This window comes from Carettochelys insculpta, chromosome 5 (genome assembly GCF_033958435.1).
Source record: "Carettochelys insculpta isolate YL-2023 chromosome 5, ASM3395843v1, whole genome shotgun sequence".
In the NCBI taxonomy this organism is placed as follows: Eukaryota; Metazoa; Chordata; order Testudines; family Carettochelyidae; genus Carettochelys; species Carettochelys insculpta.
Genome location: NC_134141.1, coordinates 43,241,224 through 43,265,668, shown reverse-complemented (window position 1 = coordinate 43,265,668; position 24,445 = coordinate 43,241,224). Strand labels below are relative to the sequence as shown.

Below are 24,445 nucleotides of genomic sequence, written 5' to 3'. Positions count from 1 at the left end.
TTTTGGTCTGATTCTTCTCAGGATGATTCTCAAGCAACTTATTTTTCAGCCCCCACCAGCTCACTTGCTCCATCTAGCTAAAGACAGCCATAATGAAACGTGGAGTCCTTTAGCTTAGCACAGGAAAAAAACGTCCGTAAGATGAAGTGATGAGGGAGTGGGATATGATGATGCTTAACTTCAGGTCTCATGTTCTGGATCTGAAACAGCCTATCAACCCATCTAGACCATAATCCGATCTCAAACAGTAACCACTTAGTGGATATATCAGAACAACATACAATATAGCAATGGGCCATTTTCTTCTATCCCATGTTTGTGATTGACTTATCCCTAGAAGTATGAGGATACTACCGTACTATTAGATTTAAAAACACAACCAAAAGACCCCCAAAGCGAAATGCAAAACGAAGGCAGAAGGGCCTTGCTAGGCTTTTTGTAAATGGTCGGGCTGTCTGAGTTTTACAGAAGGGCTGCCAACCAGAGCAGTAAGTACAACTGGATCAGACCCGCTTTTTGGCTCTAATGGATACAAAAAGAGCTCTGGTAATGAACGCTACAACTTCACCTGTGGCTCATGGAAGTCAGTGGGAATCTTTCCACTGATGTAAATGAACTATGGATCCTGCCCTACTTGAAAAAGAGAAGCCTGAAGGAGGCGGAAGTAGAAAACAGATATGAGGGAAAGAGCTTAGTCTGTGAAACTGCAATAAAAACTGGATGTCTCTCTCTCTAAAATTCAGCACTACTTCCATGGAAATGTTAGAGCTAGGAAATAACCAAGGAGCCAGACACTCTACAGAGAGCTCATATTTTCCCACTCTATATCCCTACACTCTGGTGATGCAAGGGATAAGAGGGACGAAGAAGCAAGGGTCAGAAACCTTACATAATCTATTTGTAGAGCTGCTTTTATTGCTCTTTGGGAAGGAGTGCCATATTTTTAGGCATACGCATCTGATGATGAGGGTGTTTGCCCATGAAAGCTTACGCTCCAAAATATCTGATAGTCTATAAGGTGCCACAGGACTTCTTGTTGTTTTTGAAGATAAAGACTAACTCGGCTACCCCTCCGATACATATTTTTATGGTGTATTCTGCCCCATACAAAAACTGCCATTAAAAGCATACAGTATAAATTCTGCAGTGTAAGTCCACATGCATCAGGTACAAATCTCTGACTCTAGCAAAATGAAAGAACACACAATCGCACATAAAAGACGTACACACGCAATCTTAAAGCACACTAATTTGAGTAACAGCAGCACTAAACAGAAAGCTGAAAGGTTGAAGAAAATTCTTGATAGTGCCTGTAGAAACCAACAATGGCAAAAACCAACTAACCAGTTGTAACAATAAATGAAAGAAAATACATTTCGTCTCACCGATAATGTGTTTCAAAGGTGTGATTATGCTGGATACCTGCCGTTTGCTGGTATTAAAAAAGTTTGGCTTTTGACCTTGCACTTCATGATTCACTGGGAGTCTGCAGGTATCCAATATAATTGTCCATTATTTCCAATGTTATTGCCCACATATAAATATAAACCCTATATACTAGCCCTCTCTCTCTCTGTGTAGATACATGATAGACACACCCAGGAAATATGCATTTCAGCGCTTCATTAGTAAACTTCGAAATGGCCATTTGCGTGGCCATTTCGAAGTTTGGGGCACGTGTAGACACGGCCTTAGTTTCCTCACTGGTAAACTGGAACATGTCACTATGGCCTATGAATATTCAGACAAATTCATTGCAATGTATAGAGCATTTGTAGAACCTTTGGTGCAAAAAATCCAAAACCAAACCCATCCCAGAGAGAATTTTTTGGCTCCTCTTTGATACAGAGTGATGTCTTTGCTTTCTCTTTTGCCAATTCTTAACTCTTGCCAGACTGGCTAATCTCTATGGGATTATGTGCCCCACTTTTATTATAATTATTAAATATTTGTTGTTATTATTCTACTAAGTCTCTGATCAATGTGTATATAGGCCCATGAATAGAACAACATGCAACAAAGGAGGCCACACCAAGACAGGTAAAGCATATTTTACACACATTTACAGAGCTAGAATCTCTTAGAGTTTAGACTTTCCTGCTTCAGTGCAGGTTGCCTCCTTAGCAGAGCTATTAGTAGGGAAAAAGTGTGGGGGGGAGGTGATTGGTCACTGGCTGGGAAATTAGAGGGTTTTGTTTGTGTGTTTGTTTTTAACCTTTTCCAAATCTTCTAAGAGGTCTGACTTTGACCAGGTGGAAGATGTTCCACCACTCAGATTCCCACCACTCTCTCTGGCCTAAAAAGCCACCGGAGGCGCAGGCAGCTGCGGTTCACCCGCAGTGTCCCAGAGAGACCCCGCAGGCAATAGCGCGGCGGCAGCCCGCGGTTACCCGCTGCCCGCCTCTGGCTGTCGACTCTGGGCAGGTGAAACTAGGCTCGGGCTGTTTAACGCAGAGCAGGGGCTCCGCGCTGGGGGAGGGGCGCTGCTTTATCGCTTCCCCTCTCAGACCTCCCCCCTCACCGTGGTGCCGGCTCCGCAGCCCTCGGCCGTTCTCCCGGCCCCAGCGCCGCCCGGGGGCCACGCCGCCCTCTCTGGGCTCGGCAGCAGGTGCGGGGAGCTCGGACAGCGCCGCGTGCCCCCCGCGAGGCAGCGGCGGCTCCCAGCGGCCCCTTTTCAAAGCGATCGCGGGTCCCACGCGGCCAGCAGCGCCCCAGGGGAAGATGCGCGGCTCTGGGGGCGCGCACAGCCCGGAGGGCAGCGGGGGAGGGGGGGGGGAGAGCAGCTTCCCGCAGAGCCTGGCCAGAGCTTTGCCCTGCAGGCATCAGCCCCAGCCCGAAGGGGCGGGTCGCTCCCCATGGAGGACTGGAGGTGAAGCGCCGCCCAGAGCCACCGGAGAGTTCCCCCGGGCCGCCTCCGGGTGCGTGCGTGCGTGCAGCACCGCCCAGAGCGATAGGAGAGTCGCCCCCGGGCCGTGTGTGTGTGTGTGTGTGTGTGTGTGTGTGTGTGTGTGTGTGTGTGTGTGTGTGTGTGTGTGTGTGTGTGTGTGTGTGTGTGTGTGTGTGTGTGTGTGTGTGTGTGTGTGTGTGTGTGTTTTCTCTCCCCGTCCCCTGATCGCCTGAAGGGATTAAATTTCCGTGTCAGGTATCAGCAGGCGAGGAGAATATTGTGGTGTAGATAAACCTTGCCCCCCTGCCCCGCAGAGACCCCCATCTACAATGTAGAGATGATGAATGGGCTCTGGGAGGGGAGATCGAAGCTCGCTCTGCCCTGGCTCCACTCTCTTCAACAAAACCATAGGGCAATTAATTGTGGCTTGTCCCCTCATCCTTCATCTCCTGGTGGCACATATCGATGGAGATTACTGCTGATGGACCATTTTATCACCTTAAATAAACAGTCACCAGCTCCTCTAACCTCCATCTAATATACGGCTCCCTGCTGGGCGTGCGGGGGCTGGGGGACTAATGGTGTAAAAGAGCTAAATCGGACGTGTTCCCGGCGATCTGCACCGAGGCAAACCGCCCCCACCTGCAGAGGTCTGTTTGCGCCGGCAGCAGCCCCCGGGAAGCTGCGGAGCACGAGCTTATTACCGCCGCAGGTAAGCGGAGGACTCAGCCTTGCCGTCGCCCAGGAGCCAGCTACTTCCCCACGCTGAAAGGTGGGGTTCAGATACCCGCCCCAGGACCTCCGGTCGCTCTCTGCGCGCCTGCCCCCCCGCCCGGATTCAGCCTGCTCCTTTCCAATAAAGAGCTACCCTCAAACTTGCCCCGATCGCGCATCTCGGACCCCAGCCTTGAGTCGCAACAGACTACCCTCTAGTTTAGCAGGAGTGCAGACCGCAGGCTGGCGGCCGAGTTACTCTGAGTCTGGTGATTTTCTAACTCCAAACAACTCAGCTTGAGGCTCCCCCACAACAAGTATTTAAGCCACGATCCCGCGAGGGGCCTTGGAAAATACACCGATTTTCAACGGCGTTTGAAAATCAAGGCAGGTGTTTGCGGGGCGATTTTTTCCGTCTCTATCTTTGTCACCCCGGCCCGTAGGGATGACTGATGAGACCGGCGCAAATGACAGGATGCAGGAGAACGGGGGCTGTTAGTAGTGGCAGGAGGGTGGGTTTTATTCGAGGATCAGGACGCGCAGGTTGAAAGGGCCCTTTAACTTTACAAGCCAAAATGGTCAAAACTATCACCTTTGCCACTGTCCCGCGCCTCTCATTCTCCCCAGACTATTTTAAACCCAAGTAATTAAATACGCCCCTCGCCTTGCAAGAGCCTTAAAATGGTGGACAACGCCAGGGGCGTGTGAAACTGAGCCTGACAGGCAATTTGCAACTTTGTATGGGTTTTTACTGTACTTATTAGCCACGACGTGCGAGCTGGGGATCCAGCGGGCCCTGGCAAACTGTTATTCATCTTCCCTCTACGCCTGATACAGACCCGTGCCACAATTTCACTTGCGAAGTGTATACGCCAGAAAAATTAAAAGAGTTGGACTCTCTCTGCGCAGCAGCGCGAGAAAGAGGCAGCGTTTCCCTAAGAGGTGAGCCCACGCTCGGAGACCTGGAAGGCGGATTAGGGGTTACCCTTCTCTGCTGGGGGAAGGGAGAAATGGGTTTAGGCTGTCTCAGAATCTTGTTGCAAGAGGCGCAAACCAGACGCAATCCAAGACATAGGTGCCGGCAAGGTTCCTACACCTAACCCCGCAACTCTGTACTGGGAGACCTCGGCGTATAGCGAGGCCCGATCCCGCAGCCCCCATTCTGTCATATTTCAGCCCGGACCCTCAAGCGGCTGTTCCTTTGCGCAGAGGAGTCTGCAAAGAAGTTCTGCGCTTGGGAATGACTCTTTGGAACTTCGGCCAGTTTATTTGCAGCTCGGACTCCAACTGAAGCCCATCACCTCTCGCCTCGCCCTCTCCTCCCCCTCCTGCACGCGGAATTCAGCAGGTCGGAGAGCCAGCTGAAAAATCAGCTCCACCAGCGATCACGCAGGACTACGATTGCTGCGCATTTTCTTTCACATTATAGCCCGCAGGCACCCACTCCCCCTGGGCTGGTCAGTTTTCGTTGGGAACGTGCATTCAGGAGCAAAAAGCCCCTTATTGTAACTTGGTATCTCCTTTTGTTAACCTAGGGCCCCATTCCACGGAGCAAACGTATCGCGGTCTTAAATTCCTTATAAAAAGACAAAACGAAATCTCTTCTGACGCCAGGAAAAGTTGCCTACCAAACAAGTTCAATGACCATGCGCTTACTGAAGACTTACAAACTGTTGTAATTGGGGCCCCGTGTCTCCCTCGCTTTCACACGGTGAAAGCTATTCAAGCAGTAGGCACAAGGTGAACATTTTACAAATGGCCTTGGTGATGGATTTGATTTAAAACAAAAAAAAAAAACAAAAAAAACACATCGACCTTTTAATGCTGAGGTTGGGAAGAAACTCCGCAGACTTCGCCAGCTACTCTGCAGAGTGCTATTTACTCCACTCCCTACAAAAGGGTCCTTCCAGATCGCTTTATCTTTCCTTCTCCTTTTAAAAAACCCTTTATCTCGCAGATTTACAGAGCTGCCCCGAGAAGTAAAGCATGTATTGTCTGAGCAGTTTGGTTCGCGATTAAAAGTGCATTTCAAATTCCATTAAGCGCATGTCATTTTTGAGCTCATGTTTTCTGCCCCGGACAACAGACCAATCGCTAACTCTTTTTAGCTGCACAGTGAAAGAGAAGCACAGAAGTCACTGCAGACAAACCGCGATCCAAAACAGAACCCTTTTGCAAGGCAAAGAAGGGACGAAACGCGTCCCAGTTTCCCGCACGCTCTTTCAGAGCACTGGGCTAATGACAGTGTGACTTAATTAAGTCACAGTGCCATTTAAGGGCAACTTTCGAAACAAGTTAGTCTTTGCAATGAAACTTAACAAACCCACAGTTGAGTTGGGGGCTGCGGTCCCGGCTTGCTGTGGAGTTTCGGAGTATTTTAACAGCCTCGCTAAAACAAAAGCTCCAAGACAAAGTCTGTTAAAAAGTACTTGGAGAAGCAGTGTTTTGGGAAGGATGCAGAAAACAGCGAGCTAATAATAAACATGTCCGGTATGGTTAATAAATACGATATGCTAATCTATGAAAGCTAATTATTTTCACTTCGAAAAAGCAGTAACACTTTGTAATTAGCGTTATCTATTGAGGCCACTGAGGGCATATTTAATATTTATGAATGCTTCAGCCAGGAGCTGCAAACAACTTCTAAAAATCAGTCAGTCAGTTTAGCCAATCGGGTTTCCCTCCAAAAATTAAAATAATAATAATAATTAGTAGCGGGTGGTAAAAGGATGAAGTGCTTAGCAAATCCCATGCCCCAAATCCGGCACAGGACATTTCTACGTCTGGAAACAAACGTGTCCCAGTCGATGCCCCTGTCGGCCCTTTTCAATAGGGATCAGAAGGAACGCTCAGGGGGCGCTGGCTGTTAAGAAGGTGTAGAAGGACAAGCGCACTCCCAGGTGAGATGGGGGAGGCAGTTCTCCACGGCCTGGCCAATGAACGTTGGGACTTGCCTCCTGCCAGCTCACCTGAGCGCTGGGTCTCCTGCGGAAGGACTAAAGAGCAACCTCCTGCCAAGCTTGGCTCGGCGCAAGAGAAACAAGCGGAGCCGCTCCCGGCCGGGCATCTCCCAAGCGCTCTCTCCAAAGCCGACTCCCGCAAGGGGCACCTCCCAGCGCAGGGACCTGCCTTTCCCGGGAAACGCGCCCCACTGCAACCGGCGGGGACCCCCGACCCGTGCCGGGAGGGGGTGGCAGCGGGGCGCAGGGGCGGGGCGGGGGGTCCCCAGCCGGGGCGCGGGCGGCCCGATCCGCCTCCCCGGGGTACGTACGGTTGTTGGGGTCGCTGGTGTGCTGGTTCAGGGGGATGATCTCCATGCGCTGCTGGCCGTACAAGTAATAGTCCAGCTCCTCCGGCGTGCAGCGAAAGCGGGGGGCGCCGCACGAGTCTTTGCCCTGCCCCGAGGCCGGGGCTCCGCAGGCGGCCTCGGAGCTGGGCAGCTGCCCGAAGGCCGGGATCTGGGCCACGGCGAGGGAGCTCAGGCCGGCCAGGGAGGAGGAGGAGGAGGAGGAGGCGGCTGCGGCGACGCAGGCGGAGGCCGGGCCGGACGAGGCGGAGGAGAGCGAGGCCGGGCGCGGGCGGAGGCTGTCGGCCGAGGGCTCGGCTCTCTCGGGCGGCGGGAGCGGCTGGAGGGCGCCGCTGCCCTTGAGCGGGCCGCCCTGCGGGAAGAGCTGCTGCCAGTGCTGGAGATAGGCCGGATCCACCTTCAGGAAAGCGGAGCCGCCGGGCTCGCCGGGCTTGAGCATCTCCGCCGCCTGCAGCGCGGGGAAAGGGGCACGGGCGTGAGCGGCCCCGGCCGGGCGGGGCGGGGGGGGACGGACCCAGCCCCGCCCCACGCCCCCCCCCAGGAAGGTCCCGGGGAGCGAGCCGCAGCCCACAGCGCCCGCGGGACACCCCAACCCCAGCGGCCTCCAGCCGCGCCCGGCAGAGTCCCGGCGCCCGCCCGCCCCGCACCGGGGCCGGGGGCGAGCCCGGGCTTCGCGCTGAGCTGGCCCAACCGCAAGTGCGGGGCGCGGCTCCCCCTTACCTGGGTGTGGCGGTGCCGCGGGCACAGCCGCAGGAGGGGGCTGGGGCGGGATCCCGGGCGCGGCGCGGCGCTGCTAGCAGCCCGGGCTCCCTCCGGCGGCGCGGCGCGGTGCGTTCCGGGCGCGTCCCGGCGGCGCTCTGGCAGCCTGTGCGCTGGCCACGTGGGCTTTACGGCAGCGCCAAACACAAGTGTGTCCGCCGCCGGGGGCGGGGCGGGGCACTCAACTCCGGGTCCCAGCGCCGGGCCCCGGGTTTAGCCGCCTCCCTCCCCTCCCCCGCCGCGGCCCCGGCCCCGTTCGGGAAGGTGCCGCCCTCCCTAAGGGCGGGGGGGGGCTGAGCCCGCTGATCGGGCCGGGGGGGGCTGGGCGGGGAAGGCGGGAGGGAGCCCGGCTCGCGGGCGCTGATCCTGTCGGGGTGGCGTCACGCGAGGGGCGGGGGGGCGCTCCGGCCAGAGCGCTCAGGCGGCGGCAACCTCGCCCCGGCAGCGGGGCGCACGTGAGGCCCTGCCAGGGTCTGCCCTGCGGGGTGGTTCGAGCCGCTTCCCGAGCAACTCCCTCCGCCCCCCGGGGGGGTCGCGCCCGCGCGCGCCTGTCGGCGTCACGCGGCCGCTCACCTGCTCTTCGCCCGCGCTACTTCACCAGCCCCGTCGCGGCAGCTCCCAGCGCAGGCGGTGTCGAGCTGCCTCAGTTCTCTCCGGACCCCGGGAAATCTACACACGCGCTCGTGCACCGGGCGGGGCAGGCAAACCGCAGCCCCGTTTCCCCGCTTTTTAATCCCTTGCTCCAAACTGAGGCTCGCGAGCTGGGCGGTTCTCCGTGTGAACGGGGCGGACTTTCACGTGCCAGTGCCCATCCTCTGCGAAGCGGGGCTTTGCCCACGAAAGCTCCTGCTCCGAAATACGTGTTAGTCTCTAAGGGGACGCAGGGCGTCTTGCTGTATGAATTAGCACAGCGGAGCAGGTTTCTTCGGGGTCCTCTGCACACCGCGTGAAGGGACAGCAGAAGGGGTATCGTTTGTCCCACGCGCTACATACGCATCCAGCTCTATACGAAACGATCAGATGAGAATAATTAGAAAACGGACCGGTTGAATCAATGCTGCTCTATTTCACCCGGACGTTACACAGACTAACTCCCTCTGCGTAGCGTGGCTCAGTCTTTCAACAGTTCATGACATTTGTTGTCAACTTTCTACTTCTTCCTTTCCCAGCCGTTCCTTCTCGCCGAGCCTGGGAACGCTGCTGTTTTGCTTTTGTCTGTGTCGAAGGCAGGACGTTTTAACACAAATTTGAACAGAGCCGGGACAAAAAAAAATGTTTTGACTGGCGTCATTTCGACAAGCTCATTTGTCATGTGCTGTATAGATTGATAACACCTAAGTTAAGGCAAACACAAGTGGGGTGGGGGGGGGGCTGATTTTATGGGATATTGAGTGAGCTCTAAAAATTCCCACCGTCTTTGACCGATTCCATTGGGCGGGTTGTAATGAATTCTCAGCCCCTTTTCTCCGGCCATGTACTTTTAAAAGTTCTGAAATGTTGCTGGTTAGTTCACGGAAGATAAGCGTGGCGAGGGAGAACCCCGTTTATCCCGTTAGCATTGTGTGTGGAAGTGTTGATGGAGGTACAAAAATGCCTACGGCTACAGGTTTGAGGGGTCCTCCTTTTCATACCATACTTCCGCAGTGCTTTCCTGGTAACAGTTTTATTCCCTCGTGGGTTTATTTATTTATTTTTTTACATTTATTTTATTTTTTTACATTTATTTTACACGTGCGCGTCTTTGAACGATGAATGTTTTAGCACGAAATGCCTTTACACATATGAAATAGTTTTCCAAATATGAATTAAAGTTCGTTTCGCGCTGGGAAGCCGGGACGAAGCGGTTGGGAAACGCTCACGGCTAATGGGTTTTAAGTGCATTGTCAATATCTTCATTCGCCTGGGCTTGTTACCGAGCGAAGCCTCGAGTTGCCTGTTAGTTGACTTGTATGGGCTGTTGCACAAGCGGCTTAACCTCACACTTGTAAGGCGGAGGGTCTCCAGTGGGGCGCTGAGGCTGACGGAAGGGGATTCGCGAGGGCACGGAGCAGGTGGTGTTTGCTCTGCTCCTGCAGGAGCGGGGTCAGCCCGAGCGATGCGGGTGGAAAGATTAAATCCGAAATAAAACAGGGCTGGAAAAGTTGCCCTTTCCCTTCACTCCCCCAGGGCCGGCTGGAGCGCCTGGAAACCCGGGCGCCTGGCACGGCAGGCAGATGCGCTAGCTACTGCAGACGGTGGGCCCGATCCTTCTTGCTTTGAAAGCAATGGGGAGGGGAGGGGAGGGGGCGGGGGACAAGCAGGCTCGGGCTTCGTGTCGGACTGGTGGGCTTGGAAGGGCTCGGTGGGGAACTACGGCCCGGCTGTGCCTGTCCCTCACGCAGAGCCCGGCTGCCCAGTGAACCCTGTCGATTGGATTTCTTTCTCCACGTGGCAAACGATCCAGTCGGGCTAATGAACTCGATTCACTCCGGCGGGCGATTGCCGCGACACGAAACACCCGGCCGGATCCCAGCGGTACTCAGCCACCGCTCCCGAGGGCTGCTGCCCGCCTGCCTCTCCAGGGAGGGGGCTCAAGGAGCCAGCCGGGCCGCCCGTCTTGCGTTTCTCGGCGGCACCACACAACGCCGGGCCGCGCCGGGCTTTAAACGAGCAGGGGCGGAGCCGGCGGGGAGCAAACGAACGAAACCGGTGGCCAGTCCACGGAGCAGAGCTCCCAGTTCAGCCCCAGCGGGTAACCTCTGGTGCGCCTCTCTGCGCGTCTCCCTTGTAGTGCCCCCCCTCCCCCCCGCGCTCTCCCGGCGGTGACTTCTGGGCTTGGCAGCGGGGAGACGGGGTGGGGTGGGGGGGAACCGTTTTTCAGCCCTCCCCCGTCCCCCTCTCCGTCGGTTTCCCACGAGCACCCAAACCAACGACGCTGCCCCTTTCGGAGGCGATCAAACCGCCATAAAAATCCATCGCTAAGGCATCGATCGGCGAAGATTTGCTGGGAATTTGTTCCGAAGAAATAAATGAGGGTAAGTGTATTAAATGCAAAAGGGGAGCGCGGTGGTGTTTTTCTGCATTGATTAATGACCTCTAAAATAAAACCAGTAGGAAGAGGAAGCGGGATCGATAAATTAACTACCCAAATTCATCATTTTCCCGGGGACTTTTGTAAATAACCCTTCGCGGGTCTGCGCGGGGCGGGGATGAAGCCCCGTAAGGGGAGGGACCGGCTCTGGGCGTCCCGATGCGATCCCGTTGGCTGCCCAATTAAAAAGTTCGCTTTCCATGTGAATGACTTTTCCCGAGGTGGGGAAGACAAATGGCCGGGCGCCTCTGACAGGAGTCCGATAAAGGATTCAGCAGCTTTCCGTCTTGCCCTAGGCGGCTCCTCTGCTCGGCTCTAAGGTCACTCGCGGCTGAGTTAATAATTCATTAATATAGACATTTATTCAGATGGGATTCCCGCCCCATCGCAGCGTTCACACTCCGTTCCCCTGGCAGAAGAGGAGGCGGGGAGCTGCTCCGACCGCCCAGTCTAGCCCGCGGGGCGCCCCTCTTCCCCGCCAGGCCAGGACGGGGATCGAACCCGCTTGAGGAGGACCGATCCGAGGAGCTGCGCCTCCCCGTGACACTGCGGGGCAGCGGGGTGGTCTCGCCCAGGACGGGCTCCTGGGGAGCGCTCGGGGCGCTGGCGAGCGAGTTCCGAACTCCGCACGGCCCCCGCAGCCCGGGGCGGCTGCGGATCGCCCGCCCCCAGCACGCGTGATCCCAGCCCGCGGTCCTTGCCGTGGGGGGGAGGCCCGGCCGCCCGCCAGGGCACCAGGGGGCGGGGGAAGAGACGCAGACAGGGACCTGTCCCACTCCCGGGACAGCACAGCCGCTAGGGGGCGGTAACGGCAATCCCTCCTCCCCGCTCCGCTCGGACCCCCGCGCGCTCCCGGCGCTCCGCGCCAGGCACTGGCTGTGCGAGCCGCGGGGAGCTCCCAGGCCTGCCCGCGGGGCGGGGTGCGCGGTGGTTGCGGGCCTGAGGGACAGACGCCCCCCCACACCCCGTGCGATCCGTGTGCTGCCGGACGCCCATCAGCCCGGCGCTGCAGACGAAGGGAGCGCCTGACCCCCGTGAGTGTTTGCCCGCAGGGCTCCCGTGAAAGCAGCAGAGGGTCTCGATTGACACCCCGACCTAGGGCTGGTTGGTTGTTTCCTCCAAGCAGCTACCACCAGCTCGAGGCGGCTCCTTCCTCCCTCCAAATCCAGACCTCTGCCGCTCCCTCAGCCCGGCGGCGCCCGCCAGGCGGGCGGAAGCAGCCACGAGGTGCCCCCAGGAGATCGGGAGGGCGCAGGAGCGCGAGGCCTTACAGGGGCACTGGTGAAGTGGCCTCGTCGACGCCCATCCTAGCTGAAGTCGCGGTTTTCCAGCGGGTTAATCAACAAGGGACCCCGGCTTCCGGCCATCCTGTCCAATAGCACAGCAGCTCCAGGTAGACGTTGACATTCTGGCCAACCCTGCAGTGGAAAGGTCACCTCTAGGGATGAGAGGGGCGTTTAGTTCTGTATTCATACCCATTGTGTTACTCACTTTCCTTCCCAGAGTGTCAAAACACGTCAATTGTAAGCCATTCATTTTGGTGGTCTAGACAGCCCCTGTCCTTGGAACTGGAGTGAGACTCTAAAATAATCTGACAACGGCCACCAAACAGATGCCAGACAAATAATGACTTTTCACCACTATTGACCTGATACTGATGTGAACCAGTGACCTTAAAAGGTGAAAGGTTACAGAGCTTATTACCAATTCCCTGAGATACCCATAAAAGCCAGATAAAAATATTTGAGTCTGCCACCAAAACAAAATGTACTGACTAAATGCCTAACATGAGTGCTAGAGCCAAATTAGAAAGTGAATTGTTCAGCTGTAAAAAAGATAAAAAACAGCAGAGCAGAAGAGTTAGTATTTAACCAAAACAAATTAACACTAATTTGATTCCCCTTTTCAGTTCATAATCCACATACGGCTTCTCTGAACTGGGGAAGATAGAACAAATGATCCTTTGAAATATAAGAAAGTTACTTGGGAAACAAAGAGCCTTGAGAATTTACAGATAGCATTTTGTTTTGTTTTGTTTTGTTTTGTTGCCAGAGACAGATTCTAATATTGTTCCATAAACAATCAGAAAACTTCAGAAACAAGAAAACCAATGAAAAAGTTATAAAGGATTACATTATTCAGACAAAATGTGTTCCATATTTCACACCGCACACTCTGCATATGAAACACCTAATAAAAATAAGTTTATTTACTGACCCAAATTTTCAAGAGTGATTAGGGATTTGGAGCACTTTGGTTTTTGGGTGTGCTACTTTAAATTCCATTAAGGCAATTTATTTTCAGAAAGTGCTGAGCACCCACGCTGTGGGTAGCCGTGTCTACACAGCACTCTCCTTCTGGAAGGGGATTGCCAATGAGCATGATCAAAATGCAAATGAAGCATGGATTTGCATATCTTGTGCCTCATTTGCATACTCTCGCACAATTGCATTTCTGGAAGAGGCTTTTCTGGAAGCAAAAAACAGCCATGTAGATGGGGTTCCTTTGGGGGAAAAAACCCTGTTTTCAAAAGAATCCTTCTTCTTGAAACAAATGGGGAAGAAGGGCTCTTTTGAAAAAGGGTTTTTTTCCCCCAAAGGAACCCCATCGACATGGCTGTTTTTGCTTCAGGAAAAGCCTCTTCTGGAAGCATGATCACGTGAGAATGTGCAAATAAGGCATGGGATATGTTAATCCATAGTTCATTTGCATTTTCGACCTCGCTCATTTGGATTCTCCTTCTGCAAGGGGAGTGCTGTGTCAGTGCAGCCGGTATGTCTGTACTGAAGCCTTAGTTCAAAATTAGCTATTCCAGAATATTTTATTTCAAAATAACGCTGCTTCGCACAAAAATGCATTTTGAAATAGCACTTAACTATTTCTAAATACAGCATCTACACACAGGGTCTACATCTACACTACAGTGATCTGTCGACAGAAGTTACCGTCAGAAGGGATCTTCTGGCAAAACTTCTGTCAGCAGATCACGTCCACACACAAAAGCGGATTGAAAGAGTAATCCCTTCTGTCAACAGAGAGTGGCCAGACTGCCCAGCCCTATCTCGACAGAACAGCCAACTCTAAGCTCAGCAAAGAGGGCAGCCCGGTGAATTGGAAGCCCCGTCTGTTGACAGAGGGCTTCCCAGAGAGTCTACACAGCCTTTTTGTAGACAGAAGTGGTCAACAAAGGTGTTCTTCCTCATCCTGGAGAGGTAGAATGCTATTGGTAGAAGTGCCAAGTTTTGTTGACAAACCCTCTCGTGTAGAGGTAACCATTGAGCCTATTTCAAAATAGAGCCATCAGACACACTATAGCTGCACCTACACGTGCTGGCTACTTCGAAGTAGTGGTGCCGACTTCGAAATAGCGCCCGTCACAGCTACACATGGAGGGCGCTATTTCAAAGTTGACATCGACGTAAGGCAGGGAGACGTCGAAGTCGCTATCCCCATCAGGAGATGGGAATATCGCCCTACTTCGACGTTCAACGTCGAAGTAGGGAACGTGTAGTCGTTGCGCGTCCCGCAACATCAAAATAGTGGGGTCCGCCATGGCAGCCATCAGCTGAGGGGTTGAGAGATGCTCTCTCCAGCCCCTGAGCTCGATGGTCGCTGCGTGCAGCGGCCCCTTAAAGGTCCCCGCCCCCTGCCTTCCTGTGCAGGAAGCTGAGGGAGCATGCAGGCGGCAGCCCAGACACGCGGCCAGCCTGCACGTTCCTCTGCAGCCACCAGAACCCCCCAGCGCTGCGATGGCCACCCCCCAGCCCCCTAAGCGCCCCCAGGGCACCCCCCCCTCAAGGGGAGCCAGGGCTCCCAGACCAGCAGCCAGGCTGGGAAGCAGCAGCGGGGCCCCTCCTGGACGGAGGCCGAGCTTCAGAACCTGCTGGGGCTCTGGAGCGAGGAGGAGGTGCTCCAGGTAATGGGGAGCAAGAGGCAGAACGCGGATGCGTTCGCTCGGCTGGCCAAGGGCCTGGCCGCCCGGGGTCACCCTGCCCGCACTCCGGATCATGTCCGCAGTAAAGTGAAGGAGCTGCGGGAGGGTTATGCCTGGGCCCAGGATGCGGCCAGCCGATCTGGGGCTGCCCCTGTCACTTGCCCCTTTTACAGGGAGCTCAGGGCCATCCTGGGCCCCCGGCACACCTCCTCCCCTCCGGCCACTCTTGATACCTCGGCCGACGAGCCCCAGCAGGCCCCGGAGGCAGAGTCCGCCCCGGAGGCAAGACCTGCACCCCGGGGCCCACCCCCAGGAGCCCACCCCTGGGGCACCGGAGGAGGAGGAGGAGGAGGAGGGGGAGTCCTCCTCCAGCGACGCAGGGCTACACATCATCCTGCCATCAGGGAGCTCCAGCAGGGCGTCCGCCCACCAGGTGTCCCCCGACCATGGGAGCGGACCATCAGGTAGGTACCCCCCCGGTGCACACCCCCGGGGTTGAGGGGCGGGGGTAATAGATATGACCAGGGCCCTCCACATGCCCAGATGACCATGTCCCCAAGGACAGCAGTGGCATGTCCCTCACAGGAGTGCATCAGCCCCTGCCCCCCTAGCAGGACAGTGCCAGGCCCCATCCCTGGGGATGGGGGGAGCGGAACCTAGGGTCCCCCGGGGGGAGGGGGTGGGACACCCATCATCATCAGCAGCAGCATCTCCCGGGGACGGATATGGGGAACCTGCAGCAGAGGGGTGGGGGGACAAGGGCCACAGCTCAGGGCCCACACTAACGGCTGTCTCCACTCTTCTTCCCCCGCCGTGTTCCGCAGCTGCACCATCGGAAGGCCCGGAGAGCGCCGGCAAGGTGTCAGTGGTCCCGGAGAGCCCACTGGGGCCATCACTCCAGGCCAGACCCTCGGCGGAGCACCGACCAGCCCCACCGCGGGGACGACGGCAGAGCCAGCCCCACTCCTGGACGGCGACGGACCCCCAGCTGCTGGAGATCCACCATCGGCAGCTGGAGGTCGCCAAGCAGCACCTGCGGGTGGAGGAGCGGCGCCTTCAAATTCAGGAGCGGGCACTGGCCTGGCGCCAGGAGGCATGGGGGGCCTTTATGCGGACATTCGAGCATATCGCGGACTATCTGGCCCCCCATACGGCGCCGGCTGCCGCTCTGCCCGCCCTGCCTGTTCCACCCGCCGCTCCACCCGCTGCTCCATCTGCCGTCACACCGCCACCCGCCACCCAGGGCCCTTCCGCTGAGGGGGATCTGGGGCCAGCTGACACCCGCCGGCCTTATCTCCCGGTCTGCCCGGCCCCCAGCCAGCCCCGGCCAGGGCTGAGGCCGAGGCGTGGGTCGCAGCTGCCCACCCCCAGCGCTGGACATTAGGGGGTGTGGGGCCCAGGACGTGGTCCCCCCCCTTTGTATATATCCCCTTCAGTTTTATCTTCTTTTGTAAATAGTTTCTATTAGACCCCTGTTGTTATGTTGTTATGCTGATACCTGCCCCCCCATGTACATAGTTCTCCCCTTCCTTGTCTTCCCCTTTTTTTCTTTCATCTTATCTGACTTATAATATATATATATGTAATATTTATTTTGCCTGTAAATAGTTAGTTAAGATTATAATAATGAGAGTTCAACATATATCTGGTTTGACGAACAAATGTCTGCTTGTATTTACAAGAAAAGGGCGGGGGTGCTCTTGGGTGCTCTGTGGTGTGGGCGTAGGGACAGGGAGTGTTGTGGAGGATGGGGGGGTGCAGTGGGGGGGTCTGCCAGTGTTCACCCCGCGGCCTCATCGAAATGGGCCCGCAGGGCCTCCCGGACCCGGGGCCCTTCGGGGTCCACCTGGCGACTGGGGGCAGCAGGTGGCTGCACATCAGCTCTGCCACCCTCCACAGCCCAGCCCTGAAAGAAGGCCTCCCCCTTGCTCTTGACCAGGTTGTGGAGTGCGCTGCACGCGCCCACAATCTGGGGGATGTTGGTGGGGCCCCCATCAAGGCGGGTGAGGAGACACCTCCAGTGCCCCTTGAGGCGGCCAAATGTGCGCTCACCACCTGGCACGCGTGGTTCAGGCGCATGTTGAAGTGCGCCTGGCTGGCTGACAGATGGCCCATGTAAGGGTGCATGAGCCAGGGCCGGAGGGGGTATGCCGCGTCTGCGATGACGCAGAGGGGCATGGTGGTGTCCCCCACAGGGATCTCCGCTGGGCGGATGTAGGTCCCCGCCTCCAGCCGGCGGCACAGGCCTGAGTTCCGGAATACCTGGGTGTCGTGGCTGCTGCCAGGCCAGCCCACATAAATGTCCAGGAAATGGCCCCGGCTGTCCACCAAGGCCTGGAGGACCACAGAATGGTAGCCCTTCCTGTTTAGGTAGTGTCCTTCACTGTGCTCTGGGGCGCGGACGGGGATGTGAGTCCCATCCAGAGCCCCAAAGCAATTGGTGAAGCCCAGGGTGGCAAACCCCGCGATGGCGGCATCCGGGTCCCCAAGCCTCACGAGCCTGTGGAGGAGCAGGGCATTGATGGCGCAGACAACCTGCAGGGGAAGCACATGGGAGAGCACCAATGAGGGGTGTGTGGGGCCCTCCCCTCCCCTCCCCTGCCAGGGCTGCCCTCCCCCTACCCCCGTGGGTCCTCTTACGTCCATGAGGACAGCCCCGACGGTGGCCTTGCAGACGCCAAACTGCTGGCCCACGGATTGGTAGCTGTCTGGAGTGGCCAGCTTCCAGACAGCGATGCCGACCCGTTTCTCCACACTGAGGGCACGCCGCATGAAGGTGTCTTGGTGCCTCAGTGTGGGGGTGAGCCACTGGCATAGCTCCAGAAATGTCTGCTGGCTCATCCGAAAGTTCTGGAGCCAGCGGTCGTCGTCCCACTCTCCGAGCACCAGCCGCTCCCACCAGTCGGTGCTCGTGCGGTAGCTCCACAGCTGGTGGTGTATGAGACCGGGGGGAGGGGTGGGGTGCTGCATGGTTGGGGGTTGCGTTGTCCTCCCCTGTGGGCAACTCCTCCTCTGTGGCAAGGATGTGCTCAGCTGCCTCCTGCATGGCATTGAGCAGGGCGAGCACTGCTCCTGCAGGGGCGGCTGTGTAGACCTCTGGCTGCGGTTGCTGCTGCTGCTGCTGGGGGTCCATGACTGCGTCGCTCGAGGTGTGCGTGCCTATGGCTCTGCAGACTGCGTGCTGTGCAGGCTGAGTGTGTCTGGGAGGGGCCCTTTAAAGGAGCGGCTAGCTGTTGCCCCGGAAGCGCTCGTCCGCCCTGTGACCCTGTCTGCAGCTGTTCCTGGCACCCTTATTTCGATGTGTGCTACTTTGGCATGTAGACGTTCCCTCGCAGCGCCTATTTCGATGTGGTGCTGCCTAACGTCGACGTTGAACGTCGACGGCACCAGCCCTGGAGGACATGTAGACGTTATTCATCGAAATAGCTTATTTCGATGTCACTGCATTGAAATAAGCTATTTCGATATAGCGTTCACATGTAGACGTAGCCTATGGCTGCATCTATACTACAAGATAAATTCGAATTTCAAGGGTTTAGCTCTGTATTAAAATGTGACTGTCTTCGCAGATTATAGTGTTAACTTGATTTATTGAGTGATAATGCCGATTACAGAATATCAATACTATGGGATGGGTATAGCTTCTATCTTGAATTTAAAATCTCGAATCAAGGCTAGTGTGGAAACACCATGTCCTTAATTCGAATTTGTTTGCCTCCCGAAGTGTCCCGTGTGTGTAAGAGTTAAGTTGGAATGTTACAGCTTTGTGTAATTTCTTTAAGTAGAAATGCATTTTGCATTCTGTTTTAAAATGGATTCCCTGTGTGGTTTCCATTTTTAAAGATGGCCGTGAGCTTGTCTCCTTCTCAAGGCGGGAAGGTTAAGTCACGAAAATTAGGGCGGGAAGTTATTTTAATTTGCCTGGAGAGAAGAGCATATATAAAGGGGCGGAAACTGCCCTTCAGGGCCTTTCGCCTCAGTGTGGTAGCTTCCTGTGGTGCGCTCTCTGGGGCGCCCTGTCAGAGCTGGTAGCTAGGGTGACCGCTGCAGGGTGCTAGGCCTCATAGGCCAGTCTCACAGGGAGAGCTAGAGAGAGGCCGGCTGATAGCTAGGGCAGCAGTCTGAAGATTGCTAGGCCTCATAGGTCAGTCTACTTTGATATTTACTTTATTTTATTTTTAAGTTAGAGATAATTTATACACATACCCACATGCATCCCGGAAGATCATTTTCTTTCGGCATTCCACACACAGGATGGTGAGTCAAGAGCTGAAGAAAGAAGAGGGAAGAAGATCACGTCCTCGCTTGACAGTTCCTGTCTTCAGCCTGGAACATCCCTGAAGGCTAATTCCTGAACTCTCCAGTCGCCTGGGAAAATGGTATTGTCTGATTCATCCTTACCTTGTAATTTCCTTTCGAAGGTTAATTGAGCTAACAACCGAGCCATTATTCAGTATATTTTGTATGCTCTAGGGAGTCCTATTTTCTGTTACTGTATTGTATTATAGTTAAATAAAACACCTTTATCTTTACTCCACTACCTTGTCATAACTACACATTAACCGATGATAGAGGCGGAGTGGGTAGAGTCTTGCAGACCAGCCCATCTTCTGACAAATTTGGTAATTTTGTAATTCTATCTGTCTCAGGCTAACATATGTATCCCACAAAGCTACACGCTGACCCTCCAAGTATGGCCACTGCATTGTGCATTTCTGTCAGGTGTGCAGGAAAGTCAAAGCAAGCCCGCGAAGTTTGGATTGAATTTGAATTTGAATGAAAATTTGAACTGGAAGCTAGCAGCCCAGCCCTGCAAATAAAAATGGCATCCATTATGAAAAAATCCCTTTGCCCATTGCGTCATATCACATTGTTAGTCACTGCACCGCATAGGTGGCAATTATCGGTAGCCCTGTACTGCAATCATGAGCACTCAGGGTAGTGATCTGACTAGCACATCTCAGGCTCGCAAAAGAGCCCCACATTGGACCCACCAGGAGATTCTGGATCTCATTGCCATTTGGGGAAACCAGTCGGTGGCAGAGACTTCAGGTGGCCAAGGGAAATGCGTCCCTCTATGATTAGATGGCATGTGAGGTAGCAGCCTGAGGTTACTCCCGGGGCTCTATGCAGTGCTGGGAGAAGGTGAAAAAACTTCAGCAGGCCTATCAAAAAGTCTGGGAAGCCAACCAGCGGTCACAGGCGGCTCCACAGACCTGCTACTGTTATCAACATCTCCACATACTTACGGAGAACAACCCAACCATGGAGCCTGAACTGAACCATGGTACTTGTGGAGGCTCTGGTATGGATTCTGGGTTGAATATGGAGGAGCAGCGTGGACCGGAGGAAGACGGCAACAGAGAGGAGGAAGAGAGCAACAAGCAGGGGTCAGAGGACATTGTTCCAGACAGCCCTGAGCTCTTCACCATAGACTTGGAACCGGTCCCCTCCAGGGTGGGCCCCTCCATGCCAGTCACCTCCATGCCAGTCCCTGAGCCCTCTGGAGCAAGCAGTTCAAGTGAGTCTTTATTCTTCATGCTAGAAGTGGGGTTGGGGTGGGTATAGCTGTAGGGTTATGTGTAGGTACAGGTTTGCTAGCTGTCCTGTGTCCCTCATAACAGCATGTTAATGTTTCTTGGGATGGAGGGCTTCTCCTTTCTGGAAATCTCCTTAAAGGCCTCATCCATGAGATTCTTGAACAGGCCCGACTTGCTGTGGCTTCCATGGTAGCACATCTTGCCATGCCAGGCAACCAGATGGTGATCTGGTGTCATGGCACCACACAGCATTTTAGCAGATTTTCCAGGCTTTTGGTCACATAGCAGGAGTAGCTGTTCTTTCTCCATATCTGTCACTTTTAGGAGGGTGATGTCTTCTTTGGCAACCTGCGAAAGTACAGGAATTCGCATCTTTTTTTTTTGTTTTTTTGTTTTTTTAAACATGCTTCCTGCCCCTTTAGAATGGTCTGCAGCAGCCAGCGGGTGCTCCGTTCCCCACCACACAATGCGGTTTGCAGGCTCTGGGAGCGGGGTTCCCCCCATGTCCCTTTCCAACCAGCATTTCTTTTCATTTTTCCTGCCCCACACCCCCAACGCCATGCGGCAGCCGGGGTGTGCCAGGTATTTCCCGTCCCATGTCCCTTGCCAAGCATCATTTGTTTTCATTTCTCAGGAATCTCCCTGCACCATGCGGGGAATTCTCCTGCTGAGCTTTTTCTCTCCCATGTCCCTTTACACGCAGCCTTTCTTTGGATATTTTTTCTCTTCCCATTATTATTGTGCATCGAAGCCCCACATGCAGCTGTTCATTTGTCACTGCCACAGGACACCCGGCCAGGATACCTGGTGGCTATCCCTGCTTTGCAGACCTTCCCATTCTCACCAGAATAGGAGAGGTGCTTATAACTTACCATGTCCACAAAGCAATGTGCTGGAGAAGCGGTGGCAAGTGAGGTATTGTGAAAAGCATGCTTACTGTCCCGTTCTTAATAGCCCATGTGTCCTTCAAGAGTATACTTTCAGTGATAGTACACAGAAAGTCCCATTCATTGCACTTCAAAGCACGTTATGTCAACTGTGTCTTAATTTGGCCATAATTTTCCAAAGGACACTGCCCAGTGGCGTCACAGGAGAGCTGAGTGGCATCAGAGTCAAGTAAAATTCAACGAGAGAACGCTTGACCTGCAGCAGCAGCAATTGTCCAAAATGAATGAGGCCGCGGCAAAGCAGACTGAGTTCGCGGCAAAGCAGATTGAGTTCGCTGCAAAGCTCGTAACAGCCACTACTCAGCAGACAGAGGTTCTGAGCTCCCAGCTTGAGTTGCAGAGGAACTCCCAAACCAGCAGGGCATCAGCTGATACCCACTGTCCTGAGTCCCCTGAGAAGAGGGAGCTCAATCCCTGACATCACGTTCCCTGCAATGAGTCCCCTGAGGAGAGGGCACTCACCCACCATCGTTGCGGTCTGTGCGACAAGTCCCCTGGGGGTGGTGACCCACCCCCCATCGTTGGGGTCCCCACACGTGGGAAGAGAGGGCAAGGACACCTTGCCGCTCCAGCCCCAAGAGCCATTGCCAAAAGCTATTCAACCACCCTTAAGAAGGCTTCTTTTCCTGGCCACTTAAACATCTTTGAACTCCAAAATAAAATCATTCCATTGAACTTGGTGTGATTTCTTGTCCTGCGGGGGTGGGGTGGGGGGAGAGACACAAATCAAAATGGGCGGTGGCGGAAGGTTAGTGCTGCTGAAGGCACAGCTGCCCAGTGATACTCCTTTGTCCTCAGCAGACGCACGGCTGAGGGAACCGAGTGGTGTGGGGGAGGGTGAGTGCTGCTGAAGGCACAGCTGGGCAGTGAAACTCCCTTGTCCGCAGCAGACGCACAGCTGAGGGACCCTGGTGGGTGGGGGAGGGGCAGTGAAACTCCCTTGTCCCACCAAAAAAGAGCCTTCGTTCATTACAGCACAGGTGATTTATTGGCATTATGGAAGAGACATACATAGGTACCATGTGCATTACAAATCATTCATAAAGCTGTTTTTTTTAAAATGTCCCTTATTGCTGAAGCCTGAGTGCGGGTACTGGTGGATGGCAGTGTAGATGACTGTGAGTAAGCCCTGCCTATTGCCTCCACTTCAGAATGCCATATAGACGGGAAACTCTGCCGCCTTGATTCACATATGTTGTGCAAAATAGTGCATGCTGTAATAACGGTGGGGACATTAGCTTCAGACGTGTCCAAACAGGTCAATAAACACCTGAACCTCGCTTTCAAATGTCCAAAGGCACATTCCGTGATCAGTCTGCACTTGCTCAATCTGTAATGAAAATTTTCCTTGCTGGGGTCCAGGGTTCCTGTGTAGAGTTTCATCCGGCAGGGAAGCAGAGGGTAAGCCGGGTTGCCCAGTATAACAATAGGTATCTCCACATCACCAATCTTGATTTTCCAATCAGGGAAAAAAGTCCCATCCAGGAGCTTTTGGTACAGTCCCAAATTTCAGAATATGCGCATGTCATGAACCCTCCCTGACCAACCAACGTTGACGTTGGTAAAACAACCTTTGTGACCTACCAACCCCTACGTGACCATGGAGAAGTATCCCTTTTGATTAATATACTCCAACACCAGGTGTGCCGGTGCCATGATGGGGTGTGTGTGCCATCTATGGCCCCACCGCAGCTAGGAAAGCCCTGGGCAGCGAAGCCATCCACTATGGCTTGTACATCTCCCAGGCTCAGGTTTCCTGAGGAGACTCCGACAGATTACATCACTACAGAGCCCACTGTAGAGCTGCCCACCCTGAACTGATTTGCCACTGACCAGTAACTGTCAGGGGTTGCAGACTTTCACAGTGCAATTGCCACTTGCTTCTGTACCATTAAAGCTGGTGTTGCTGTGCTTCAGGACGAGTACCACTGCATCACAAAGTTCTGTAAAGGTGGACATGTGCAGGCAAAAGTTCTGCACCCACCACTGGTCGTCCCAGGACTCCAAAAATGATGTGATCCCACCAGTGTGTGCTGGTCTCTCAAGTCCAAAACCGCTTCTCCACTGTCAGCAATGCATTCAGGGCAGCCATGAGCTCGGCATTCTTGGTCCGCAGTTGGCACAATTGCTGTTCCAAAACACCATCATCAGCAGCAGCAGCAGCACCACCACCACTAGGATAGACAAACACCATCGAGCTTTCGAAATGAAGGACAAATTGCGTGACAGCCACTGTGGTTGCCGAAACGATCTAGGCTATGATTTGGAGTGTTCGTGGATCCATTCTTGTGCTGGAATGCTGCAGCAGGAAATGGTGCGTTCTCCAGTTCTTTTTTCACACAGTTACTGATGCAGTGAATTATGGGATAGTGATTGGAACTCTGGGATTCCAACATGAAACACCCACAAGCAACTGGGGCTAAGGTGGTGTTGCATAGGTACCCACAATGCAGTGCTCATGCTGTCAAACTTGCATGGGGCAATGGGGATATAGAAATTTGACAAGGACAAAAAGTGGGTTGAATTTCAAGAAGCTTTGTGGACACTTTATTCAAATTCATGATATCGAGATTAAGTATTTGATTTTATTATATATGGAATTTATCTTGTAGTGTGGATGCAGCCTATGGCTTATTTCAAAATAGGTTCTATTCCCTGTCTTAACAGCACTTACTTCAAAATAGCTATTTTGAAATAGTCACTATTCCTCATAGAATGAAGTTTATCAATTTTGAAGTAAGCCAACCACTTATTTCAAAATAGTGGTTGCATTGTTAGATGCTAGGATAGTTATTTCAAAATAAGCACCGTTACTTCAAAATGACTTTGCTCTGTAGACCTACCCTGTGGAAACGGAAAGTGTTTCATTTAGGTTTCCTGAAGCTGAGATTTCCAAAATTGCTAGCCACTTCTGAAAATTAGATCCACCTTGTATTTCAAATAGCATTGGAAACAGGTGAGAAGGTCTTTCCTATATTTTAGCTAAAATGTTTTCGTAAGTAGGACATCTGTGAAAGTGTTTGCATATGGCACTAAAATGACAACAGCCCTGTTTGATACTACAGTATAAGGTGAACACCTGGTTTCTCCATTACAGTTGGTCCTATACAAAATAATAAAAAGAACCTTTATTTCTGTTTTAGCTTGATGTAATAGTCACGTGGGGAAGTTCTTTAACAAAATCTCACACTCCATTGTTCCCACTTCCCAACTGCTTTTTCACAATAACATCACACGCTTGCTTACTCACCAGCTTATCAATGGGTCTAACTCAAATGGGCCTAAGA

General features: G+C 54.0%; 1 protein-coding gene across 4 annotated transcripts in view; it reads right to left on the bottom strand.

The window, feature by feature from the left end:
* The window catches only part of PRDM6 (PR/SET domain 6), a 108,007-nt gene extending 99,698 nt beyond the window's left edge, over positions 1 to 8,309 (bottom strand). For 2 of the 4 annotated variants that reach the window (XM_074994135.1, XM_074994138.1), the window contains exons 1-2: positions 7,629 to 7,742; positions 6,873 to 7,356 (exon numbers count right to left, since the gene is read on the bottom strand). In XM_074994135.1, the coding sequence (XP_074850236.1) occupies positions 6,873 to 7,347 (475 nt within the window). In that variant the 5' untranslated portion in view covers positions 7,348 to 7,356; positions 7,629 to 7,742. Of the gene's footprint in view, positions 1 to 6,872; positions 7,583 to 7,628; positions 7,743 to 8,240 lie in introns of those variants that run through there. The other 2 variants (XM_074994136.1, XM_074994137.1) reach the window with 2 other exon arrangements.
* Positions 8,310 to 24,445: the final 16,136 nt, after the last annotated feature.